Source organism: Protomyctophum parallelum, assembly GCF_964188405.1.
Source record: "Protomyctophum parallelum genome assembly, chromosome: 15".
NCBI classification, from domain to species: domain Eukaryota; kingdom Metazoa; phylum Chordata; class Actinopteri; order Myctophiformes; family Myctophidae; genus Protomyctophum; species Protomyctophum parallelum.
In genome coordinates, this window is record NC_139710.1 from 22,333,466 (window position 1) to 22,344,643 (window position 11,178).

The 11,178-nt window shown below is 40.8% G+C and overlaps 1 protein-coding gene across 1 annotated transcript; it reads left to right on the forward strand.

Annotated features, from left to right (window-relative positions):
* Window positions 1–3,962: 3,962 nt before the first annotated feature.
* LOC310871739 (granzyme A-like) lies at window positions 3,963–5,850 on the forward strand (the record flags this gene model as incomplete). The annotated part of the gene is made up of 3 exons (XM_083783377.1): window positions 3,963–4,055; window positions 5,239–5,520; window positions 5,698–5,850. The coding sequence occupies 3 exons, from the start codon at window positions 3,963–3,965 to the stop codon at window positions 5,848–5,850; spliced, it is 528 nt and encodes a 175-aa protein (XP_083639503.1).
* Between the last annotated feature and the right edge of the window lie 5,328 nt (window positions 5,851–11,178).

An 11,178-nucleotide genomic window follows, 5' to 3' on the forward strand; every position in this document is an offset into this window, starting at 1 on the left:
GGACGCGTACACATACATACTTTAGGGACACACATAGCTGTGTAGCCTAATGAAGCAGAGGTACCGCTCAAAAAGGGGAAAAAAAAGACTTGGCCAGAAATGGTCACGGGCAAGGAACAACTGATTAACTTAATTAAGTTGAATGGTCTAGTTTGGGATGAGGGCACAGAGGGTTGAGGGAACATAGGGCCTAATTTGGCTAAGAAAATGTTAAAAAATAGATGCATCATTGGTCGCTGCAGTTCGTTGGAGCGATGTGTGTTGAAGGAGGGAGGGGCAGAAGAATTTACACTGGGGGAGGAAGCACGCCGGAAGTGTGGAAGGCACACCGCCATGGAGCGAGTGTTAACAGAGAGGGAAATGACTCTGAGGCTGAGCATGCAAAGTGCAATAAATGCGATGCCATAGTTTCCTGCAAAGGTCGTTGCAACTTGCACCAGTTGCACGTCCACATTGAGGAAACATCTAAAAACAATCAACTATAGAGCCATGAATTAAATATAAATCAATTTATCTGCACTTATTTTTACAACTTATAAGCAACTCAACTGCTTTTGATTTGGCTCTAAATTAATCGCACAACTGTTGAGAGCCCAGCCTTTAGGTGCATATATACCTCCATACATTGATTACTTTATAAACAGTTTGCAGAAAAAAGCACAGGAACGTAGCCTACAGTTCAATACAAGGTCTGCTAAGAGGATTTTATAACCCAAGAAAACACTATGGCTTGTTTCCATTAGGGTAACTGGGGTCCTTCATATTAAATTAATCTGAACATTAAAGACACAACATTTGTCACCACAACAATATCAATATCATTATTGCAATGTGTACTGTATATTTAATACAGTACAAATTGCAACAATGATATTGTCGTGGTGGCTAGCTGGTGGTGGTGAAGTTTAAATAATAGTGCCATGCACCTCATAATTGTAAAGTGCAAATACAATAATGAATTTGTGTTTATTAAAGGACAACTTTAGTTTTTTTTCAACCAAGGCTCATGTTTTAGGTTGTTATTAGAGAAAGTAAAATATGGGTGTTGAACTTTCTGTAAATATTAGAATAAACAATGTGATAATTCTGTGACCATTTCTCATATTGTTCTTTATTTTATATGACTGATTGAAAAAGGTTACATTTAATTTGCAAGCATAGTAAGTCTTCTCTGTTACAGTAGGCTACGTACTGTATGTGGTTACACTTCTCATGGTCTTAACACAGATTACTTGAATTGCATGTGGTCATGACAGGAACCCCCACCATCCCCCATCTACAGGAAAGGTTAACTATATATGACAAATTCATTCTGTCTATAATCATTCCGGTGCCTTGATGAATGTGAGATGAATGCTCACAGGTGGGGGCTGTAATAGTGGTGACTCGAGAGCTGCTCTCTCTGTGCAAATGTGGGCCAGTTTATGTCACTCAGTGGAACTGGTATGCAAATCACAATGGAAGGCTTGCTGCCTGCAACAACTTGACGTGTTTACTGATGGGCATTTTTTGACTTGTTTGTAGATTTGTTGTTTGTAGGATGGAGTTTACATGTGCCCTGCAATAATAACCATTTTTGTTTAAGGCTCTCTGCCTGGGTTTTGGGTACAGAGTCTACTTTTTTGTACTCTGATTATTTTCAGAAGTATTTTTACTTTCAGGGTTTTCTGCTTTGCTATCGAAGTTAAAATATACAGTCCTTTCTTATTAGCATTATTAATTACCTTAATTATAAATATATTTAACATTTACTGGAAGACTAGCCCTGGACCATGCAGGGCTACTGGAAGACCACCCATTTCCACTGAAAGAAAAAGCAAGCCACAGAAACCAGGTCCCCCATTCCCTTAAAATATGAAACTATGTATATGAGTCATCTTCAGGAGGTTAAAGCTTCATCTTAGACACTAAGACACGTCACAGTCTCCAGTGGGTTTACATGACCATATAGCTTAATCATATTTACTGGGGGTTCTGCTGGCTGGGAGTTGCATACATACAGATTTACCTTTAACCCATTTAGACGTGAGAACGATTCCTCAAAATGTCTTCTAAATCATGACAGTTTTCTGAAAAACCCTATGTTTCTATGTCAGTGGTTCTCAAACATTTTCATGTCAAGGAACCCCAAATATTATATGTAATTAATTGGCCACCGACCCCCATCTGAAAATATGTTGTTCCAGGGACCCCCGGCCCAGAAGCATAGTTTTTAGTTAAAAACGTAATAAGGCAGACGCTCACTCTATTTTGTGAGGCAGACACTCCCTAAGCAGGCTTCACGCGCGGGCTCTTTAAAGGGCTTTGGTTTTCCCGCCCCCCCCCCCCCCCCCCCCCCCCCCCACACACACACTGTGTCTAAACTGACGAGTGTTTGTCTGACTCAAACTCCTTCGTGTTTGTTAGTAAAACTGTGAAATAAACAAGTTAAAACGTACCAACTTCCACCTCATGGAAGATGAGGAGAGTTGTCAGTGTTGTCAGGGAGTGGAAACTGCCCCAGAGACATGACGGTGACAGCAGGAGGAGAAGTTTAATTATCGTCCTTGGAAAAAAGGGAGTCCATTCCCCAACCCCAAGAGACCAGGTGCGTTAGCTTACCTAGCTACTACCTACAGTTAATTATTCATGGTTAATAGAGGTGAATTGTTTGTTTGTGTGTAATGTCATGTCACTAATTATATTTACAATGAAGTGAATAATATTGTGTTTGTTTGCCGTTAGGCAGAAATATCATATCCCCCATTTAGGCCTGAAAACAAAAAAGAAATCTGAAAAACCTCATGTTTCTATATCAGTGGTTCTCAATATTTCATGTCAAGGACCCCAAAAATGATATGTAATATGCCACCGACCCCCATTGAAAATATGTTGTTCCCTAGAAGCAAAGATTTGAACTGAAACTCTGAAAGAATATATATTCAAAGATTTGAGGCAAATTTTCACTATTTTTTCAAAAATAGCAGACCTACAAGTTCATAGCACGCTATGAGCTTGTAGATCTGCTATTTTTCAATAGCTAAAGTATAACATAATGTTTAAAACACCAAAAGGGGTTCCCGCCCCAAAATGGCTTAATGCCCTATACTTCTTCATACAAGACTGTCACACTAAAGTATGAGAAAGAATAGGCATTTCTACAAGCTATGTGCAAATGTTTCTTTTTAAATACTAAAATAGCAATAACTGAACAAGTAGATTCAACTATAATTATTATTATAAGTCAATGTCAAACAATTTACAGTAATAAAACCATACAATGTAAAATGTAAAAAATAATACTATTATTCATGAACAAAATAGCATGTTTTTGTTGATGTAAAGTGTCCTTGTTTTTTTAAGGTGCTATATAAATTTAAGTTATTATTTATGATTTATGAACCCCTAATGGCTCCTGATGTGCAGGTTGGTGCCTTGCATGGTTTCCGCCGCCATCTGTGTATGAATGTATGTGTGAATGGGTGAATGTAATGCACAATCTATGTAAGGCACCTTGGATAAAGGCACTATATAAATGCACCATTTACCATTCATGATGTCCACTCTCCTATATAGCTGTGAATGCTGGACCCTGAAGCCTGCTCTACCGTCCCTGGCCCCACTGTGCTACACCAGAATGCTACGTGCAGTGCTAAACATCAACCAGGATGAACATGTTACCAACATGCATCTGTATGGAGTGATACCGAGGGTGGGTGAGAGAAGATGGCCTCCAGGAGGAGGAGAATGAGGCTGGTCGGTGCCATTGACACTGGGATTAAATGGTAAACGGTGCCATTTATATAGCGCCTTTATCCAAGGCGCTTTACATATGCATTACATTCACACACACACACACACACACACACACACATTCATACACTGATTGCGGCGGAAGCCATGCAAGGTACCAACCTGCACATCGGGAGCAATTTTGCCCAAGGACCTGCTCTACCTCCTGAGCCACAGTCGCCACAGTCGGGATGTATGGAGGATGGAGAGGACTGGAGACCCCGCTGGAGGGCTCATCTGAGGACGAACTAAAAGAGGACTGCTCTATCTCTCTCTATCCATTGGTGGGTTCCAAACTTTGACCCTGCTGGCCGCCATCCCTTCTTCTACAACTGAAGTAGAAGACAGCTCAAGGTACGAACCCTTTTCCCCATCTTTGCTGCTGCTGCTGCTGCTTGTGTTGTAAGCAAATTAAGCTGTGTGTACACTTCAAGCTGTTGCTGTCATTTTAGGACGCAATGATTGGGTGGCAATTAATGCAACATGTTCAGTCAGTGACTGTTTGTGTCTCTGGGATTGGATGCTGCAGTCTGTGTTGTGTTGTGTTTCTGCTCTGGGATTGGACGCTGCAGTCTGTGTTGTGGCTGCTCTGGGATTGGGTGGATGCTGCAGTTTGTGTTGTGTCTGCTCTGGGATTGGGTGGATGCTGCAGTCTGTGTTGTGTTGTGTTTGCCACTGAACAAACTGAGTTGTTGTAACAGAGAATAGTATTATCATGTGGATCTTGGCCACTTCAATTAGCCTTTTAAGTTCAAGCTAGAGGTTTTGGGCTTTCACATGACGACAGCCATCATTTAAAAATGAAGACTGATGTTCATCTACACTACAGTTAGTAGATAGGTAGTTAGTGTTACCAAGTGTGCGGCTGCTGTGTTGTGGGTGTGTTGAAGATTGTGTGTTGTGACGGCAATTGTTTAATGACTGGCTTGACGGCAAAACTTATCTCTATGTACTGGTCAATTCCTCATGGCCCGCCGTGGCCATAATTATTTCTTTCTTTCTTTCTTTTCTTGCTCTTGCTCTCTCTCTGGTTGGTTATGACGCTGGCTTGTGTCAACACCTCTGTCAATGTAGGCCTTTTCTTAAGTCCTGCCAAGCATGTAGCCTCATCCTTCTCTCTCTCTCTCTGCATGTAGCCTCATTCTCTCTCTCTCTCTCTCTCTCTCTCTCTTTCTCTTTCTCTTTCTCTGTCTGTGACCCGACCCCTGGTATACTGTAGGTCCCTGTAGAGTAGACAGAGGTTCACATTTCTGGTGTGGTCCGTCCATGTGACACCTAGTTAGTACATTCTTGTGCAGACTGACTCCATCCAGGGCCCTTGTCCTGTGTGTCCATGTCTCGGCCCCATACAGTGATACAATGATAACCTGATGAAGGTCTCTGGACAAAAATGTGTCCCCTATTAAGACGTATAAGTTATGTTCATGCAGTAAAGAATCCAGAATTCCAAGTATTTTTCTTTTTCAGCTTGATAAACTGGTAAAGAAGACGAAGACAGTCAAATATCTAGCAGTACCTAAAAAAGCTGCCCCGGACCCTTCAGCGGGCTCCACCTGTCTGGTGGCTGGATGGGGGAGGACAATCGGATGGACAAAGAAACAATCCAAGATGTCTGATGTTTTGATGTCTGCCAATGTGACTGTCATTGACAGAGTGAAGTGTAACGCATATTACAACTCTAAACCTATCATCACGCACAACATGATATGTGCTGGTTCCGTTGATAAAACCAGTGGCGACACATGTGAGGTATATATCACTGAGAATTATTATTATTGATTTTTAATTATTATTTATTTTAGTTAGTTAAATTAAGTCAAGGTGAATTTGAATTTTACTTATTACTGGTCTGGCACTACTCTGCTCAGCACCAATTATTTAACGTTTGGATGTTATTTAATAATTGCGCCGTCTTCTTCCCTATAGGGTGATTCTGGTGGTCCGCTGCAGTGCAATGGTGTGTTAGTAGCAGTTACCTCTTTTGGCCTCCCAAAATGTGGTCAGAAGAACAAACCAGGAGTGTATTCCTTTCTTTCAAAAAAACACATCAACTGGATCAAAAAAACTATAAAAAAATAAGACTCGAGCAGTTAAGAATTTCACTAGAGGGTATGTGCGTGACATACCCAGAAGTTATGCGGGAACGCCTACTGAGTGGTAAAAAACTACTTTCTGGCCTTGACAGCCTGTACATCCAAACAGAAAAGTCATATCTGATTGCATTAAACGTCGTTAAACTCACTTTGCGACTCACTTTATGCATGCGCATACCCTCTATTCTGCAATGTTGAGAGTAAAATTCACAGTATTCATTTTATTTTGTAAATATAAACAAATTGACCCATAATTAGGTTACATTTGTACACTCTCAGAGATAGAAAGGTCTAAATAAATAGAACTTTACTGTGAGCCACTGCAACAGCTGTAAGTGCATGTGATGATATATTTTCTTTTTTAAAGAACAAAATTGAGCATGAGCAGTGTTGGCATGTAAGTTATTCTGAAAACACAGTTTTACATTCCACGTATTACATGGTTAAATAAATATATTGTGGTATAATTTACCAATAAAGAAAATCTTCCTGGATTGTGAGGCACCAAACAGCTTTATTGTACATGAGTCATGAGTTTGACTAACATCACAGTTTAACAGGTAAAACTGTGTGAAATTTGGTTTTGTGCATTGTGTGCATTCTGTGATTTCCAAGAAAAACAAAGAAAGGGAAGAAGAAGATAAGGTAAGGAGATCAAGGGGGAAAATAAATTAAGTTTTAAAGCGCTTTTACCACAAAAAGTACAGGTAAAGGGTTTTCTTCTTTGTGGGTCTTAGATATTCACAATCTTTTGCTACAAACGGTACTCTCCTAACTTATTTAAAACATATTTATACATAGTACCTGAACGCTTGGTATAGGCTATTGTGTGTCAGACACCAAGAACTGATGGTGAGCTCACTCTGATGCTGTGGGAGCCAACCCTATAGGCACATAGCTAGGAGGAGAAGGTGGCACACCGGCTACGTGGAGTCTGTGGACACATTGCAGCGTGACAGCAGAGCCGACAACACTGATCTACATCAGCTGCGGAAAGAAATGCTTGATAAAGTGGTCTGCTAATGATTAATTGGCTTGCTGTGGAATAGTTTTGTGGGATTGGCTGAGCCGCAAATGCGGCATCCTGCCTGAAAAACTGTGGTTGGTAGGCCTACAGTATGTCTTGGGAAGCATCTTTGTGATGGAGCTGTCAACTAAGTGTATTGAGGGTCAAGCTATTGTTAAAGCTGCTATAAGCAATATGTCAAAATATGAATGACTTTTTTATTTTTTTATTTGTGTGGTATCCAGACAGCCAGCAATGGGTAGAACGCTCCCACAAAGAATTTAGTCTCTGTGACACATCTAGGGGTATCTGCATTCAAAGATGTTCCTAGAAGCTTTGTCATTTGTCATCAAAAATAAACTTGGTCGCAGTGACTAACCAATCAGGAAGCAGACAGGCAAATCGACCAATGACAAAGCTTCTAGGAAAATCTTTGAATGCAGATTGCGGCCTAGATGTGCCCTAGATGTGTCACAGAGACAATTATGTTTGGGAGCGTTCTACCCATTGCTGGCTGCCTGAATACCAAAAAAATAAAAAATAAAAAGGTCATTACAATTTTGACATATTATTGCTTATAGCAGCTTTAATGTTTACCTTGACTGCATCACCTACTGTACGTATGTGTTTGATGGCTGATGGGCTGATCTAAGCTGCCTCGCCTTTTCCACATTGACATTCACTAGCCACATAACACCACACTCCTTTAACCACACTCATACGTCGACCTACCAACAATTGCAGCAATGTTTATTGAAGAACTAAAAATAGCTGTATCATAATAGCTTAAAGGTTAAAATGAGTATCAGCTTTATTTACGAGATACATGCACATGTACCAATACTGAACACACCTTCTTCATGGTGCAGCCATCTCACTTGCTAGTGAGCTAAATGTGATACTTGAAGATATCTGTCACACCAATGCCAACGCTTTGAGTTCAAAGCTGTTGTAAAATCAGGGCAAATGATTATAGATATTAACAGATCAGAACTAAATAGTAATGTATGCTATTTTAACAAAAATATTTTTTACAAACAAATAGCCTAACAATCTAAGTGGAATGGCAGTAGCAAGGTGACTTAGAGAAGACCATACAGAATAATATTAAGCAATGAATGTACAAACTGTCTATGTTAATTTATAATATAGCCAAAGCTGGGACTATGTTTAAACTGATATGGTCCTGCATTTTCTGAATGCAGAATAGATTTTCCCTGAGTGAGTCTGTGCCAGCGCACTAGTGGTCTCACAAGTAGAGTCAACTGGTAGACTTTGAGGTCTGTGGAGGTAGGATATAGGATTGGCAAAGATAGAAAGCTACCGTACCGGTAATCTAGAATTGTATTGTCTTTACAGTATGTGTCAAGTTTAATTATAATGGATAATGCTGCAGTTCAACTTTTTAGTAGTAGTGGCTCGTTAGAATAGAGTTATTTTTGAAGAACAAATTATGTGGCACATCACTATTCCAGGCTGTTTGCCACTCAGGTCATCTACTGTACATTCAAAATAGTTCAATAAAAAATGTGTGATTATGCCTTTATGTAAATCAAGTCTAAATAAGTCTAAAATAAGCTATTTTTAAGGAGTCCGTCACATTATCCTAGGCCGACCATTTTCTTTGAATTATTTTCATTTGTTAAGTTAGAATTTATCAGGCGAATATAAAGCCACTTTCATGTGAACCACAAGCACGTATGCAACTGGATCTTTTGTGTAGAACTATGCAGTGATATCATGGAGGTAATATTTGTTTGCTTGCATTCCTCTGTGCCTTTGATGTGTTCTATTCCACACTGTTGGCATGAGCTTTCTAATTATGAGTAGGTGCGCGTGCGCGTGAGTGCGCGTGAGTGTGTGTGTGTGTGTGTGTGTGTGTGTGTGTGTGTGTGTGTGTGTGTGTGTGTGTGTGTGTGTGTGTGTGTGTGTGTGTGTGTGTGTGTGTGTGTGTGTGTGTGTGTGTGTGTGTGTGTGTGTGTGTGTGTGTGTGTGTGTGTGTGTGTGTGTGTGTGTGTGTGTGTGAGAAAGAGAGAGAGAGAGAGAATCCACCTTTCTCCCAGTTCAAATACCTCTCTATTTGTATTTGTATTAGTATTACCCATTCATACAGACTAGGTAGGATGTCACTCCTCCATTCAAAACACTTCAGCACCATGGCAACACATAACTACACTAGCTGTCTGTGTTTACATATACAGCACAGCAGACAGAAGATAAGAACTGAGAGATTATAATGTCATGTTTTGTTTTATTGCATTTACTGTATCTAGACAGTCCTCCTAATGTTAGCAATAATCATGAGATATCTTTCCCGATAATGTATGGTGTAACTGTAACACTAAATATGAACGAATCATTATTCCATTTGAAAGCCTCTGTACCCATGTTTGGGAAGTGCCATATCCGTATCCTGTTCCAGTTCATTTCCCCGTATCTTTCCTATGAACCAGAAATACATGATATGTCTCCTTCATGTGTTTCCAGTTCAAATCTATATATTTTGACGCACCCCTCACCAACCTTATGTCTACAAACGGCACTCAGTTGCCGCAATGGAAATCTTTGCAGATAAAGTAAAAAAAAAAGTTGCATGTGTGACGTGTGGCCGTTTAAGTCACAAGAAACACAGTGTATATTTAAGGTGTACTAATTAAAGTGCATTGTACTGTGAGACTCATTTAAAATTGTAGCCAACTACGCCAACCTTGGATTAAAAGAGTCAAGGGAACTCAGACTCTTAAATTCAACAATAAAAGGACACTCCGGTTCGATATTAAAACCAGTTAAAAAGAGCAATAAATTAAGGAAAACCATGGAAAGACTGAATACTGAAACATGATTAAGGTGGGGGATTACAAAAGTAATTTTATTGCCTTATACAGGGGGGGCACGCTAAAATGGCCAATAGAAAATACAATGCTACTTAAAAACGCCCTAAGCCTAAAACCATAACGAATACTATAACTAACTAAACTAAAATCTTGACCAAAACAACAAAACGAAACAATCAATCACAATTAAAATGTCCGGATAGCAATGTGCAAAGGAGCAATGTGCAATACAGCAAAGGGGAGGTTGTGCAGACAGTCAGGGAAGGGGTATAATCTTCTACGCCTCTTGTGGTCACGGGGTGAGTTGTCCAGTATTCCTTACAGGATTTCACCTGGATTTCACCTGGGCCCATCTGTCTTTGGCTTGCAGTATCGCAAACCTCTCTGCCGCAGCGCCGCCTCACCTCTGGTCGAACTGGAACGGTCACCTCTGGCTCCTCACAACGAATCCTCCATCCAGAGCTTCTTACTATAAAGTGCGTAGTGCCACCGCCTTCCCTACAACCAACTCCCCTGCTCTCCGTCAGTTCATTACTTGTTCTTTGCACATCCAGCTCCCCTCCCCAAACCTCTCTACTGCTCTGTGTCGTGTCGTCTCTCTCATGCCTCTGACCCCCCCCCACGGGCCTGGCCGGGCCGGGTACACAGCAGCCGGGGGTCGTGGGGCTTGCAGAGCTTGTTGAAGGCCTGGCTCTCTCGGCAGTTACAGCCCATCGAATGTCAACCTGCTCACGGCTACCACTGGCCCCCAGCTGGAGTGTCCCAACCCCCCTGTCTGGCCCCAGCCCATGGGAGCTTATATGGGGCGCGTTCGGAAATACCGCACCGGAGCGCACTCGCCTATTAGTTTGCATTGCACAGTGTGCTCAGTGCGCTATTTCCGAACGCGCCCATGGTCTGCTCAGCTCAAACACACTCCAACCTTTTTCTCCAAACACTCTCCTCTGTCTTATATAGGGCTCCTGGTGGACCACACCCAACCCAGGTGTAGGTCCTTGAAGCTGCAGGTCCTTGATTGGTATCAGCCAGGGTTTAATGTCAGTCAGTGGAAAAATAAGTTATAAAAACACATGAAACCAAAGTTATACAAATAAGCAAAATCACTGGACAATAATCTCACTTATCAAACTCATAGCAAATGAAAGAAAATCATTTCAAACAAGTATAAACACAGCAAAAGCACAAACATTACAATAAATCAAACACATCTATACATTTACACCGGCTTACACATACACCAATAGCATGTTTCGATGTTTACGTCTTCAATTTGGGATGTGCGATAGATACACCATTTGGTGTCTAAAGAGCTTCATATTGTGTCAATGTGTTACGTTTCTTATATGTCACCAAGAGTTCTGTGAAGTTATCTCACTGTAAAGTTATTCTTGGCCTCTACACAGTAAAAGTCAGAGTACTCATTTAACTCTACATAAGGAAGCGTTGATTCGTTTGAATTTCGACTGTCTCACTC